The sequence below is a fragment of the Excalfactoria chinensis genome, chromosome Z, assembly GCF_039878825.1.
Source record: "Excalfactoria chinensis isolate bCotChi1 chromosome Z, bCotChi1.hap2, whole genome shotgun sequence".
Classification (NCBI taxonomy): domain Eukaryota; kingdom Metazoa; phylum Chordata; class Aves; order Galliformes; family Phasianidae; genus Excalfactoria; species Excalfactoria chinensis.
This window is the reverse complement of record NC_092857.1, coordinates 54129599-54145903: the sequence shown is the minus strand read 5'-3', so window position 1 is coordinate 54145903 and position 16305 is coordinate 54129599. Positions and strand designations below refer to the sequence as shown.

The 16305-nt window shown below is 43.8% G+C and overlaps 1 protein-coding gene across 3 annotated transcripts in view; it reads right to left on the bottom strand.

Annotated features, from left to right (window-relative positions):
- VCAN (versican) overlaps positions 1 to 15831 on the bottom strand; it is a 104620-nt gene extending 88789 nt beyond the window's left edge. For 2 of the 3 annotated variants that reach the window (XM_072360342.1, XM_072360343.1), the window contains exons 1-2: positions 15562 to 15831; positions 7834 to 7909 (exon numbers count right to left, since the gene is read on the bottom strand). In XM_072360342.1, the coding sequence (XP_072216443.1) occupies positions 7834 to 7903 (70 nt within the window). In that variant the 5' untranslated portion in view covers positions 7904 to 7909; positions 15562 to 15831. Of the gene's footprint in view, positions 1 to 7833; positions 7910 to 11844; positions 11937 to 15561 lie in introns of those variants that run through there. The other variant, XM_072360344.1, reaches the window with a different exon arrangement.
- Positions 15832 to 16305: the final 474 nt, after the last annotated feature.

Sequence of the window (16305 nt, the reverse complement as noted above, 5' to 3'; positions counted from 1 at the left end):
CAGAATTTCTGTTAGATTTATGTTGTTATGTGATGTTATTTCACCATATTTAATGGCTTAATGAAGATTAAAGGCTGACATATAATAGAATCTATATCTCCTCTTTGACTGATGTGCAATCAAACATTTTTTTGAAGGCTAAAAATGCTAATCGTTAATTTGAAGTCACCTAGGATTCATAAAGTTTAGAAACAAAATGTATTCAAATACCAGGCACAAGCATGAAATATGAGATACAAGTACTTGAAAAGTTATCTATTTATTTGCCATCAAAAATATCATCACACCATAAAAAGCAGAATATTTTGAAAGTAAAACATAAGAAGGAAAAAAAAAAAAAACAAAAAAACAAAAAAACAACTCTTTATTAAGCTGATGATTTTTAACAGATGCACATCACACAGAAAACATTAACAGTAATATCTACAAAGATGACAGTCAACAATCACCAGTATGACAGCCATGCATTTTTACAACAAAGTTCTAACCAGAAAAATACTGGCCCAGCCAAGGATGACCAAGAAGTTGGAACAGAAGTCCTCAAATCATTTCCATTCATGCCTACCTAAGTTAACATTCTTGGGAACTCAATGCAGAAACACTCGAGCTAGATATTAGAACTGATTAGACCAGAGAGAGTCTAACAACAATGGTGTAGCACTCTGCCAATACAGCTGCACTGCATCCAAAGCTCAGCTGAAAAGTTCACACAGAACTGAGCTGATTTACCAGCAACATTCTTCACTCTGATTCAGGCATGTAGTGGGATTTTCAGCCTTACAAGCAAAGATTTAACATTTAACAAACACAACCTGATTGTTTCACACAACCTGAGCAAGATGTAGGAAGGATGTTTTTATAAAACAGTGAATGACAAAAACAGGACCAACATGTAACTAAGACTGGACAATTTACTAGGCTATAAGACAAGTTACTGAAGACTACAGACTAGCTCAAAAGATTTGATTGTAAACACATTTCATTGGGAAAAAAAAAAAAAAAAAAAAAAAAACAAGAATTCTGGGAAGTCAGATATTGATTAAAAAGAAATAAAAACTTGACTTTCCTAGAGCCAACTGAATGCTAAAAACTGTAATGGGCTGGTTTTATTCCAAGATTTACAGTAGGAATACATCACTGACTCTTATATCACCTTTAATTCCTTGGAACTTTATTTAATTACAGTTGGGTAGAGCTAGGGAAGTAGAATGAACACTCAGTCCTATCAGTTGTGGTGGAAAAACTGCCAAATCACACAGGTGGGAGATTAAAATCAGTTTCAAAATATTTAGTTTTTATTATGATCTCTTGTCATCTATATACATTACAGGAACTTCTTAAATGAAAAATGATCTAGTTATAATTACGCTGACTGACAGAATTTTAATAAACTTTCAAAAGAGTTGTTTTCGGTTATGTGTGATCTAGAATATCAGTACCAAACCCTGAGGAGATTTCCTCTTTAGAATTTGGGTCTTCTCATCAGTAGAATGAAACCCTTGACAGCAAACACATATCACAATGATATGCAAACTAGATCTACCCTAAACTGGACAATATCCCAGAATAAGGGAGAACTATGTACCTACAAACAGACACATCTAGCTGTAGGAAGCACTAAGTGCTTTTAAAAAGTACTCTGTTTTGACTAGCAGGTGAGAAGAAGAGACAAGGGTAGAAAATACACTTTAATGAAAAAACAACAACAAAAAGTTTTGCATTGAAGATTAGGAGATATTCCTGTGCAGTTTCAAAAAACTTGTTTTCTTGCAGTAGTCCAAGCTAACTGAGGCAGACTTGGAAGGGATGCAGTAAGCAGAATGAAAACAAAATATTTTGTAACTGTTTGTAAATTTGAAAACGAGCTGAGAAAAGCAGATATTTACCCAATCACCAGTGAAGAGCAATCCTAGCACTGGACATTGTTTCATACCACATCTTCACCTACCGAAGTAAAACCTAAAGCATTGGTAACAGTCTTAAATGAAATACAGTTTTGATATGACTAAACTGATTGGCAATTGATATGAGCATTCCTTTCTGTTGCTAACTACAACACATCACTCTTGAGCATATTTAAGTCCTTAGGGAAAATACACAGACAATAAAGAAAACAAAATACACAGTTAAGTCCAAGTAACCTGGCTATAGATCTACCTTTCCAGAACTGCCAGTAAAGTCAGTGGCAGCTTTGTAGTTGATGATGGGTCAGCAGACTCAAGCACAAAGCATGACATGCAGTCAGGTTACCAACAAACTCTTGGTGTCTTAGCAGCTGGGTTTTTGTGTCTTTCTCAATTTAAATATTAAATGGCTTCAATATCACAATAAGAAGCAGGAGCAGAATGAAGACCTTTCCCATATGGTGTTCTGACAGGAAACAGTCCTGTCAGGGTAGGGTTTTCACAGACTAAACAATGCCCTATATTCCCCAAACCTAAAGCTAAGACATTTTAATCAAGTCTATCATGGAGATGATGGTACATGGGAATATTTTTCCCTAGATGCCTTATCTTACCAATGACATGTATTCTTATATGTTTCTCTTGAAGCTGAACATAAACTACAGAAAAACTTCTTGCTTAAGTACAAGGCATCTCCTCATAATTCTTTGTGCAATTTTTTTCAATCAATATATCAATATATTTCCTGTATATATATATATATATATACAGTTATATATATATATATATTCAGTTATATATATATATAACTGAAAAGACCAATGAGATTGCGTGTTCTGTTACTCTGCTATTATAATATCACTATTACGAAATGTCTTTTCATTAACCTTCATTCTTTCAATAAAGACATTGAAAAAATAAAACTTAATACAAAGCTTGAACAAACTTATATGAAATTTTGATAGCGAAGGTAACACAAGACCAAGATCCAAAAAAGTGCTTCACTCAAGTTCTTTACAAGGTGACTTGTAGCCTTAAGAAACAGAGTAAGAGAAGGAGACAAAATAATGAAAAAACAATTATTGACATAGTCTGCAAGAAAATCATTCTGCCAGAAAAACATAAATCCCAGCTGCCGAACTCAGTGTAACACGCATACAGACGTGCAAACATTATAAGTAATCATACGTGTTTTATAGCACATACATAATATTAACATGATATGCCAAATTGATTTATATTCTTTATATACCTTCAAAAAGACAATGTCACATACTGTAGCCTAGGGTGTTTGTATTCTCTTCTGAATTATAGGGCTTTCATGAAAGCACACTTATTCATGACATGATAAATAGTAGCTTATAATGAGTGAGGTAAACTTCAACAATGATCATAATCACAGGGTCCAGCTTGTAAACTACAGAACTGTAACACCACCTAGTTCAAAATGAGTAAATGGTAGGCCAGGAGCAGGTATGCTCATGAACTTCTGTCATTAATTCTTCACACACACCATAGTAAATAGCAAAGGTCTTTTGGAAGGGCACTCCCGCGACCCCAGAAGTTTACGCCTTATTTCCTGCTGCCCTCCTATTCAAAAAATGCCTTCTAAGTATTTCAAGCCTTAAATAAGTCATGCAAAGGCATTCTCAGTTCTCTACGGAAAAATACTTCTGTTGCTACATAAAATCTAAGGAGCAAACCATGCAAATATGCTAGGTATTTATGAATGTGACCATTCAAACAGATGAGAATGGAAGAGAAAATAAAGGCAGGAATAATACTTAGTGGTGAACACAGAAAACTTTGTGCTTATAATCTTTTTCTTCAATTAAGCTTCAGTTTTGCACTTGAATGAGCAGGGAGGTGATCATCTCCCTGTACTCAGTTCTAGTGAGGCTTCAACTTGAGTGCTGTGTTCAGTTTTGGGCCCCTCACTAGAAGAAAAACATCAAGGCGCTGAAGTGTCCAAAGAAGTGCAGTGAAAATGGTGAGGAGTCTGGAGCACAAGTCTCGTGAGGAGTGGCTGAGGGAACTGGGATTGTTCAGCCTGAAGAAGGCTCAGGGAAGGCTTTAACACACTCTACAGTCTCTTGAAAGGAGGCCGTGGCAAGATGGGGGTCAGCTTCTTCTCCCATATAACCAGCAATAGGACAAGGGGGAATGGCCTCAAGTTGCATCAGAGAAGGTTCAGGTTGTATACTAGGGAAGAGTTCTATCAAAGCATGGCCAAGTGCTGGCACAGGCTGCCCAGGGAGGTGGTGGAGTCACGACACTGGATGTGTTCAAGAAATGTTTAGATGTTGAACTAAGGGACATACTTTAGTAAGGCAATACTGGTGGTAGGTGGATGGTTGGTCTAGATGATCTTGATGGTTTTTCCAGACTTGATGATTCTGTGACTCTATAACCTAATAAATCTCTTGGATTCCAGAATTAAGAACTTTGTTTGCTTGTTTTTTAGAAAGGAGTGTTTGGGGGAACATCCAGAGAAACCCTTTTGGAGACACTGGAAGAGGAAAGGAAGTGCTCAGGAAGATGCTCCTGTAAGCAGCTGAATCAGTGATGCCAAAATGAAACATCAGACTGAATGACAGATGATTAAAAGAACAGTGCTGCACAGACCGGATTGTAAGGTTATCTTCTAAACAATACACATTTTCAAACACTGGTATTCTCAATTGATGTTTAAAGTTTTCAACAAAACATTTTTCCTAGCAGAAAAGGACAACTTGCCAAAGTTTATTTCTTTCATAAAATAATTGCTGATTTTGACAAATTTCCCATATGAGCTTCAAAAGAATGATTCTAAGCTTTCATAACAGTTTTCCCCAAAAGTAAACGCTGCAATTAATCATAGGCAAGTGACTACTCAATTAATCCATATGGTTCACCAAACCCATTTTGCAAACAGGAAGCAGAGAAATATGTGTTTCACAAAAGATTTCAAGGCATCGATTTTGCAATCAAATTCAGGATTTAGGGAAAAAAAAATAACAAAAAATTGAAATGTAAGAAATTCCTGTCTAACTTTTCGAAATACAAATACAGATTTTTTTATGTTTTTTTCTTTCTTTCTTTCTTTTTGTTCTAAACAGCAGGACTGGGGAGGTTTGTCTGTGACCTTGCAATACTCATCCTCAGAAAAGTTCTTACATAAACGTACTAATATTTCTACAAAACTGAAAGATATTGATCAAGCCCATACTCTATTGGATTGATTCACATTAAAGTTTACCTCATTTATGTCCTCTTCAGCATGGCCATATTCTGAAGAATTTCACATTTGAGAATCTCTGTGGCTAAAGTATGAGTTTCAGCTTCAAAAATAAAACTCATTAAATCCACAATGCATTTCTAGGAACACAAGGGTTTTTCTGTACTTCTTCCAAAAGTTTCAAGTGAATAAAGACAGGTCAGAACTTGGTCTATGTTCCTGAGATGACCATACCAGCACATTCACAGACAATTTGATTGTGTTATTGAAATTCTATTTCTGGAAGTTATGTGAACCATTAATAAACCATTTCAGAGGTGATGAAAGGTGGAGTAAGTTGAGGGGCACCTAATGGTGTCATCCCTTGTTCTACCAGTCATTCTCACTTCTCCACAGACACCAATGCACTCCCAGTTCCCTAATTCTATCAGTTCAAGCAATTGCATAAATCAGCGAGGCAGATCAAAGATCTAATACAGCTGAAAACTAACTTGCAAAAAGGGTTATCTGATGTCTTTCAGACACGTCATTTACCTGACTCAGCTGGACGTATATCCCCATAAATACTGTCAACACAAAGAAAAACATGTCAGCCAGCACCAGTGTATGGAGAAGGGGCAGAACTACCCCATGTAGTGCTAAATGATGTATGAGATTAGACTGACCATTGAATTATGCCCTAAATAAACATGATCAGATTTTCAATAAGTTGTAACAGAAATGTCACCTTTATATACAATGTCATATTGATTTGTCTCGCTTATTCTCTTCTTACATACTCTTCATCAAAAGGTTGATTACCAGGTAAAATCTTAACTTCATGCCTCTCATCATGTGAGCGATGTACTAGCAGTTACTCAGTTTTAAAGCTGACTAATCATGCTACAACTTAACAAAGTTTTAAGTTCCCTATGTAAACTGGTACTGTTATTCCATGACCTCTTCTGATAATCACTTGCTTTGCCTTCCATAATATTTCATATGAACAATTAATTAAGTACCTGCAGACCCAAGAGCTATACATCAGTATTCATTTACAGACATTTTACTGAGTAAAAATGGGAAGGAAAAAAAAAAAAAGCTTGGCATTTAATAACCAAATGAGTCTCAGCCCTCAATGAATGAGAAAATGGAAGCTTAGTTTTAGCTCCTTGCCCTTCCCTGAAGCTTTGAGTCTATTGTCTCTGAGAATGTCTTCTAATTGTCTTGGTCTGCTGTGTGTTTAGCAAAGAATGGAGAAACAAAACAAGATTTAAGGATGAAGTGATGACAGAAAACAGTGAAGGACAGTGCTTGCAACCTGAGTGAAGAAAAAGAAAAAAAAGCCCACCACCTTTTCTTCTAAAGTCAACACTAAGCACAACAGTTTTTATCTTACAGGAAGAACTACCTAAATAAGAACTTTGCTAGACACAGTAGAAGAGCTACCATGGGGGGGAGGGGGGAGAGGGCAGGGATGGGAGGAAGTGTTAAGAGTATACTTGATTTTCCAGAGGCTTCCAAGAAGAAAAAAGTAGAATAAAAATTGTCTTAATTTGAGGCTTGGGAAAACTATTGTCCAAATTTTCAGAGTCTGCAGCTGCTGCAAGGACCTGCTCCCTACTAATTTTGAGTCAAAAGTTTCAAACCACAGCAATCATATATGAATATACACTTCAACATTAAAGTGTAATTACCATAAGAAGTAAACAGGGCTCCCACTTTCTATCCAAAGCTAAGACAGGCAGCTGCTTTAAGATGTTCCTGCTCCAGGCCCCAGCAGCCAGGAGCTCACCACAGCTTGCAACCAGCTTGGCATACAGCAGCCCCAACAGTAGAGGGTCTGGCACTCACTGCCCACCCCACAAGAATGTCCCCCTAGGCTCATTCTTCAGTTGTCACAGAGGCAGGCAGAGACTGGGGCACTTGGTTCCTCCATATCTCACTTGTATGTGGCACTTTTCCCCCTGAATATAGTGAGTGTCAGAGACACACAAACTCATAAGATTGCTGTTGCATCAATTACATGAGTGCATGCATTGGAATCTGACTGGTAGGTGTACAGAACTGCTGTTCCTGTAGACCCAAGACTCCCCCAGTTAATTTGCCACCTCTGCAGCCTGACTAGATCTGTAGCAGCAAGCTACTCTTGCTCTCATGCACCAGCACTGCTCACTGCTGAAGTCCCCATGACAGCTGTCTGCCTTTCACCAAAATTATTCCTCACACCCCCCCCCCACCAAGTAGTCTCCACTTCACCCATGCAGGGGAACTCGTCTGTGGGCCATGCCAAGTGAAGGTGTGAGATGTATCTGACAAACAGGTCCAACATTTCACAAGCAGAGGTTAAAGCAGTTAAGTCACATTCCTGAACATTTGAAGAAGGGAAGCTGTTTCGTTTTATGCTTTGTAATGCCTTTATCACATTATCACACTGTCTTATCATTACTTGAATTATAGTAATGGCACTGACTAACCTCAGGAGGCATAAATAGATGTGTAAAAACCTTGCCAAAAACATGCTCACCCACCACAAGTTTTCTATGTAAATCAGTTGGCAAAAGGGAGAAAACAGGAACAAAGTTAGTTACACCGTACAGCAAAGAGTGGCAGAGATAAAATCAGAAAACACAGTTCTCTGGTCCTGGGAAATACTTTATCAATTGGACCATGCTGGATCCTGCTGTCATTGGAATGAATTTTAATAAATAATTCCATGTATAACGGACTTACCTTTAGGTAGCATATATGTTATAGCTAACGTAGAGCACATCCATATGATGCTTTTTATATTTAACAACATTTTGACCTATAAATAAAGAGAAACAGAATAAGTGGTTAGTATAACATCGAGTCCTTATGAAGTGTAGCAAGTCAGTACAACTCTATTCATCTGGTTGATACTAGAAACAGTCTTGAGCTCAAAAAATGTTGTTCAAAATGATGTTCAGCAGGACAGTGAATATTATGATCTTTTTCCATTTCACACACTGTTTTAAATCTAATCCCAGAAAGCAACAGCAGTCCTTAAGTACAACAGTGATGACTTCTTCCTCCTGTTCAGCTGCCAATTCAGATGCAGCCTCCAGGAAGCTCTGCATTGGTAACACAGACTGCCCTATCAATTAGCATCGGCAAACAACTTTAGTTTGAAAAGAGGTTCCCACAATAACTTCATGAATTCTGAGTGTGAATCAACATCTGCACTATGACACTTTCCATCTACAAACATCCTGCTTTTAGAACTGCTATACATATTATCTCATAGTGAAAATTTACTATAATGGCAATGTAATATAGATTCTAATGACTATAAAACACCAATCCATAGTAAATTTAAGTTTATTGAGTCTGCAGTAAACGTGTCAATCCCCTTTGTTTGCTTATCACTTCTTTTACAGGCTCCATGTTCTAACAGCTGAAAACATATATAACACATAGCATTGTGAATATGCAATGTATTATATAAGTTCTCATTTTCATCCCAGTTGCTAACTACACATCTGCAATTATCCCGCAAACTTAAGAAGCCTTCTAGCAAAAGCATCACAATTCCCATCAATGTCAACTATTGGAAACACGGAACCATAAAGGTTGGAAAAGACCACTAAGGTCAGTCAGTCTAGCAACTGACCCACCACCACCACCATGCTTTTATAAACAGTCCCTTCCCCACACAGTTATACATATGCACTACTGAGGCATCATAAGTAATAGCTCCCAGCAATGATCTGTCAAATGCCCTTGAAAAGTTTTAAATCACAGACCAGTGAGTTTCCTGATACTGCTGTCAGAATACACTGCCTGGCTCGGAAATAGGCAAGAAATGTGAACACTAAGATAGATTACAGCTGAACAGCAAAAAAGGGATTAAACAGATCTGTGTTATTGCTATGGATTACATGTACATTTTCTGCCGTTTTTTACATGAGCATTTTACTTACTTAGCATCTATGTATAATGTTGTAGGGTTAAAGCCTTAACTAATACACCCACAGACCTCCATAAGCTATGCTGAACACGAAAGTGAAACACGCAGAGTAACTTCTTCAGAAAATTACTGATGATGTGATCAACTCCAGGAAATTTCCCTACACTGATAACAGCTGCAGCCCACACTTCACATGAATCTGTGTGAATTGGCATCTGACCTGTAAGGACTGAATGGTTCAGAAAAGACGCAAAACATCTCTAATGAAGACTTTCCGATGAGGCAATCTCTAATATAACAGCATCATGCTCAAAATTCCCACCCAAAAGGGCTGAAAATCCAAGCCATTTTCATTCCCTGTATGCAGATGGCCAGGGCTGGCTGGTTGCACTGGGAAACATACGCTGCAACCTATTCCCAGGGCGTGGAGGAAAGAATACAGCTGCTTTCCATGGAGCAGGCTGCACGCTGCCAAAGACGCCTCATCTCTGCTTCATCCATTTGACAGAGCTCACAGCACGATGTGATATCACTGATTTGGCAATACGAACTTCACAGAAATTGCACTTTTTATGAGCAAGTCCCAAACAAGAACCAAGACATCTCTGACTTTACTCAGTTTGAGCCCCATCCCCCACTAAGCTTTTTCTGAGGACTCGAACACTAGATAGCTGGTTTTATCCTTCTCCCAGGTTATACAAACAAACTTGCAAATGGAGTACACACAGGTGTTTATTTCACATCTAACCTCAAAAACCTATACTGTACCTCAGATTACTATGCCTCCATAGAGCACTGTCAGGAGTTAGAAGGTTGCACTAGGTAAGTGCTGCAGACATCAGAGTGCTTTGAATTCAGTGGGACAGTTTTCAAACAAAGGCAGCCACATGTTTTCTCTGATAAATACTCAAGTGATCCCTGCTATTACACAACATCTCACAAAATGAGAGGTCACTGTGAGCCTGCAGATGTGCACAAACCAGAAGATGCTTCAAGCATCTTTGTGTCCTGAAACCGCTGTAAAACACCCAGGCCATTGCCAGCTAGCTCCTGCAGCAACACAAGTACCATGAAGGCAGCACACAAAGGACATCTACAGTGTTCTTCAACCAAATAATATGGTGAATGCAAAAGCTCTGGCCTTTCTGAAGACGAGGTAGTTCCAGACCTTGCGAGCTGTTCTATCCACATGTGTTTCCCACGTGTCACACACTGGCTGCATCAATAGCTAAACAGAAATCTAGAACAAACTACTTACAATTATCCTGTTTTCATGTTCACCCATACACTCCACACCCCTTCTTTCTCAGTAGGCAACCATGGCTTTTGAGACCAGAAACAAGGGAACTGGACAATGGGATGAAAGAAATTCACAATGGAAAAAGAACAAATGACTTTCCAGGAAGACAGGTATGCAGAACTTAAGCAGGGTGGGTTGCACGCTCCTCTGCAGTAGCTGCCCCTATGTCAATGGACAACATATACCCATGCAAGGTCTTGTGTCCCCAGAAGCTCACTGAAGTACCGTGACAACCAGTCCCACATATGGGTAATTTCACTAGACCTGCCAATTATCTGCAGAGCTGCTGAGAACCAGCTGCAGTTGGTATATGAAAGATCTCACCTTCTTGTACGTGCCCACCTTGCACACAAACGCAGAGTGCCATGTCTCCAGCACGATGCTGGTAGCAGCATTCTTAACACAGTTTGAGGAATCTTATTGTAAAAACATCTTCAGCTTTCAGCCACTGAGCACAAAAAGACACATATACTCAAAATGAAATGCAAAAGCAGAAAAGACAACTAGAGAGAGATGGACTCCAAGACACCTTGTGGCTACTGAGAACCAGATGGTACCAAACCATTAGAGTATTCATGGTTGGGATGGGATCTTGACATGGCCTTGTGATGAGGATTGATGAAATTATATCTGCTATTGTAATAACTCACACAGCTCAAAAAAAAAAAAAAACAAAGAAAACAAACCCAAACCAAACAAAAAAAGAAGAAAAAAAAGAAAAAAAAAGAAAAAAAAAGAAAGGTACTGTACATGAGCACAGAGCTTAATATGAGACACCTGCCAAAAATCCCCACCCAGCACTTCAAAAATCTCCTCTCACTCAATTTTCTAAATCTCTTTCACCATGAAGCCTCTAAGCAATGAAAAATGCTGGGAGAAGGGGTTCAACTCTTGGGTTCATGAGCATCATGAGCACAACTGCCATGCAACACACCATGCATGAGAGTTTTCACAGTGTGGTCCTCCATGGGTTCCTATAAACAGGTTACGAAGTGCTGCTCTATGACAGCTGCCAGAATTAAACATGAAATTGCCCTGCTACCCAGTCTGAGAAACTGCGGGCAGATGCAAACAGCAACACCCAGCCTAGCCCCAACGGGCAGTCCAGACTGGAAGGAGCACATGGGCCTTCCCAGGCATGCACCAATCTCCCTCAGGAGCAGCCTGTGAGGCAGAGGAGCCAACCAGCAACCAGTACCTCAGTCACTCAGGACACTGTGATCAGATGGGGCTACTCCTGCAACAAAATCTTTGCTCTAAGAGTGGTTTGTATTTCTGGTCCTGCCCTCTACAAAAGCCTCTGCTGGCTGGCTGCAGCATTAAGTATGCACTAAGCAGCCAAACTCTTTCCAGTCCCTTGGTGTTGCTATACCTAGAGGAAGAGAAAGCCATAACACTAGAGACACAGCAAGAAAGTCCTGCCAACTGAAGGCTGCACTATTTGAGAAAGTGTTTAATTTCCACCTCCTGTTAAAAAAAAAAAAAAATAATAATAATAAAAAAATCATCTTACTTCATGTGACCACACTCGGGTTGCCCACTGGCAGGAGTCCAACTGGACTGGTCCACTTCGTTTGGAGCTGCTGCACACAGCCTGAGTCACAGCAGTCATTTGCATCACATTTCCCAACTGGATGCAGCTCTGAGCTTTATGCAAAAGGCACCACGTCCCTGATAAACTTTACATCTCTGAAAACTAACAGTGGGGGTTCTCCTTTCTGGGAGAGAACAGAGCTCTTATTTTTGCAGGCACTGCTCCTTCCCCCACAACAGCAAAGAGTCATAGGAGCAGTAAGTTCTGATCAGATTCCAGCTTGTGTTTAGTTTACAGTGCAAGCTTGATCTCACACCAATGCTATTTTAATTTAACCAGATGGGAGAACATCATGTCTCTCTAATTCCAGGTTAAGAAATCTGTGAACTGTCCTGGTGTGGGACAGACTGAGATGCACCATACAAAAGGTTTCCCTGAAAGTGGAAAAATGAGAAATTAACTACTGTCCTAGAGGTAGCAGTGTTATAGAAGCGTTATATGCAGCTTCTCAGGTCACGCTGCAATTGACTGAGAACATGCTCTGCAACTGTACGAGATGCAGAGCTGTATGTTGAGTATGAAGAAAGTAGTCTCTGCCCATTTAACCTCTTTGCCTGTATAATGACATAAGGTTCACATGAAGAAAGAATAATTAAAGGGAAAAAAAAAAAGGGGGGGGGGGGGGGGGGGAGAGCAGGGGAGGGGAAACACCTAAGAGAACCTGGCACTAGAGTCATAATTCAAAGTTGCTGTACCTACTAATGGGAAAAACAGTAAACTGCATAACTTTCCAGTGCAGCCCAGGCAAGCTGGAAATGTCCTATCCCAGATGCAGTGCTTTTCCTACTCTTTCCTGAGCACCAGGCACTGGGACATTCTCAGCTGATGTCTGTTCTGAAGACTGTGCACTTTCTTTTCTGCTGGCAGGCTTCTGGTCCCTTCATGCCATCTGACTGTTAAGCACCAATACACAGCAGCTTTACTATAAGTGCAGTTTAATTGACTTTGCTAGTTTCACTGCATCTCTCCCGTGTGATTAATCAGCACACTGGGTCATCACATGGTTGTCTTGGCTTCCACCTAACTCATCACTGTCATCTGCTGGGCCCGTTATCACTTCCAAAGGTCCTCCTATGGCCTTCACCAAGGCTGTGGGGCATCTGCTGTATCCTCACCTAGGGCCAAAGGGGCACTCCCCTCACCCTGGAGGGCAAGCAGTAGAGTCCGTAGCCCCAAACAGGGGCACAGATGGGAGACTGACCAGCACACAACATATTCTGGTGATCCCCATGCTGGCAGCTGTGGGGAACCTGCTGCTGCCTCAGGACATCCTTCCAGGCCTGTGCTAATTTAAGACAGAAGCAGCTCAAGACTGGAAGGCAGCGCTGCAGAGGTGTATAGGAAGCTGTGTGAGTAAAGCAGGGCAGCTCAGCCTCGCTCAGCTCTGCCCACCTCCCAGCACCTCCACGTGGAGCTGAGCGCACCAGGCGCTGACCCCCAGCTACCAGGGAAGTGGGAAGCTGAGGTCGTGCTCCCCCGGGTACGCTCAGTGCAAAGGGCAGGAGCACAGGCCGGGCAGGGACAGCCACTCCACCGTGAGGTGGGCACTGAAGCGCTCACACAACATGTCCGCCTCTCCACCGACGGAGCGCACGGCTCATTCTGTGAAAGCCGTTACCAACACAGGATCCGCTACCCTTCATGGCATAAAAGCGGGGCTCTCAGAAACAAAGCACACGACGACTGCTGCTGCGCCAGCAGTGCCCCGACGGCTGACTCGGAGCAGCCCCGGGCCCGCCCGGCACCGCCAGCCCTCGCCGGAGGCGGGAAAGGCGCCGTCCCCTGACCCGCCTCACCGCGGTGCCGCCCTTCTGTCACACCGCGCCCACCCGCCGCCGCTCGGCGACCATTTTATTCCCGTTATCATTCTCCATTCTCTTCCCGAACGTGAGCACGGCCGCTGGCGGGAAATTAAACACTCATACAAACGCAGCCCCCCGCCCCGCCGCCGGTCAGCGCCGCCGCCGACCGCCGCCAGGGGGCGCCATAACGCTGCCGCCGCCGCGCCCCGTCCCGTCCAGTTCCTCGAGAGCGGCGGGGCCGCACCCGGTGGCATCGGGACCCCCTCCCGGCCCCGCCGAGGGTACGGCCCTGCGGCCGCTCTCGGCGCCCGTGGGAGGGGGATCCGGGCGTGGTTTCAGCGCGCTGCTAGTGAGCCCCGCCGGCTGCCCCCGCTCTGGCCATCAGCACGTCCCCAGGGTCCGCCCCGCCGCCGCAGCCAGCGCTCCCCGCCCGCAGCCAAGTCTTACTCATCCCCTTTTGGAAGGAAACTTCCTTCTCTCTCCCCCCCCACACCTTTTTTTTTTTTTTTTTAATGAAAGAAAAACCACCCAACATTTACACTCTAGTTGTCCTGGGATGGGTTTCTGCAACACGTTTCATTCCTTTAAAAAGGAGAAAGGAAAAAAAGAAAAGAAAGAAAGAAGGGGGGGGGGGGGGGGGAAGAAAACGGAAAGAAAAAAAAAAGCCTTAGGGGCTTAATCCCGGTGCCCGAAGGGAATGGGGGTGGCCGGGAGGACGTGACAAGTGGGACAAAGAGGGCTGGCCCGCGCCCCGGCGCCCCTTTGTGTGGCGGAGTCACCTCGGGGCCGCTCGTGGGGGCGGATGGAGGGACAGAGGTTGTACGCGGGGCCCCATCCCCTGCAGTGGGTGCCTGACCCTCCGGCAAGCTCCCCTCACCCACCCACCGTACACACAGACCCTCTTTTTCCCGCCGTCGGAACTCCCTTAATTCCTTCCACGATGCTCTCTCACTTTCTTTGTAACACAAAGGGGAAAAGCCGAGGGGCGGCGGGGGAAAGCAGTGCCCCGTGCCCCCGAGAGCCGTCCGTGGGCTTTAGAGGGGTTGTTTTGCTCCGCTGACCCCGTGGTCTCTCTCCGCGCCCACTGCCAGCCCCTCCCGGTCATGGAAATGCGGTTCGGACGGTGCCCGTTCTCCCGCTCCTCCGAACAGATGCTGCTACCTGAGAGCCTCTGCCCCACTCTGCCCTGCCAGCAGCGTTCCAGAAACACAAGGGGAAAAAAAAATAAAAAAATAAAAAAGAAGAAAGATGTAAAGACAAAAGAGAAAGAAAGGGGAAAAAAAAAAAAAAAAAAGAGAGAAGAAAAAAAAAAGGGGGGGGTGGGGAGCACACAAGGGCGGAGGAGGCTGAGCGCACGCTTTTCCAACGCAAGGAAACCTGGTGGCCGGAAAGGTTCCTTCTGGCCATTCCCCGCTCCTGCTGCACGAGCGCTTTGTGTCTGCAGTACCCGTAGGAAACAGCTTCCTTCTTTCTCTCCCCGGAGAGAAAGTGCCCCATCGCACACCAAGGTGCAGCTCTACCTTCCCGAGCAACCGGTACGAAGACTTCTACTGGGGCACTCAGTTCTCTTTGTTCTCCTCTTTGCACCGAGGGGTTTCGTTGGGTGCCTGGGCATCCCTTCTCCGCTCCTCCGGCTGTCGCTGAACTTACCCCAGGTTGTTAAAATTCACCAATCATGACTATCCTCTCCCTCTTAAGGTTTGCCGTTCAACTCTTTGTCCTTACAGGTACCGACAGCGAAACGATCTCTTTAAACCTCACGCTAGGTGTTTGCCGGAGACCACACGTAAAGGAGGGGGTGGGGGAAAAGCGCGTTAAAAAGAGTTATAGTTACCTTAAAAGGTAGCGTATTGCAGAGAATGCAAAAAAATCACAACGCGGTGGCCAGGCTAGTCCAGAGTTCCCAGTGGCCGCATGAACGAGTAAATTCCCTGGTTGGTGCTGGAAGGAGGTGCTGGTTCCGGGGGTCTCCCTTCGTCCCAAGCCTCCCCTCCCTTCCCACCGGCGAGCACCTGCCTGCGAGCCGCGCCGAGCTGCGGGCACACGGAGCTCGCATGCAAGTTCAAATGCGAGCCTCAGCCACCCATCATTATTATATCGTTGTACCGTCAGCGCTGCAGAGGAGGGGCGCTGGCTGGGCGAGAGGAGGGTTCTCAGGCTCCACCAGAGCCTCCTCGCGATTGCAAGACTCCCGCAGCCAGCAGCTGGGCGCGGGAGAGACCCCGGCTCCGCGCCGCCCCCGCGCCTCGCAGCCCCCGCGGGCAATGCAGGGGTCCCGTAGCCCCCCGTGAGCCGGGGAGCCCCGTGCGGGTCCCTCCGCTCACCGGCATCAGCCCCGCGGAGAGGGGCAGGCGGGCGCGAGAGGAGCATTGTTCCCCAATTAAACAATTAACCGGGGAGAGAATGGGGAGACCTCCTCCGCTCTGGCTCCCGGAGTCGGCTGCAGTGGGGAAAGTGGCTGGGACCAAAATCCCTTTTTTCCCCTTTGCCTCCCCAGTCTCAGCACAGGCTGCAATAAAAGAATATATGGGTGATTGTTCCAAACTTCCCCTAGCGCTGCCAATTCACAGGCAGCCTC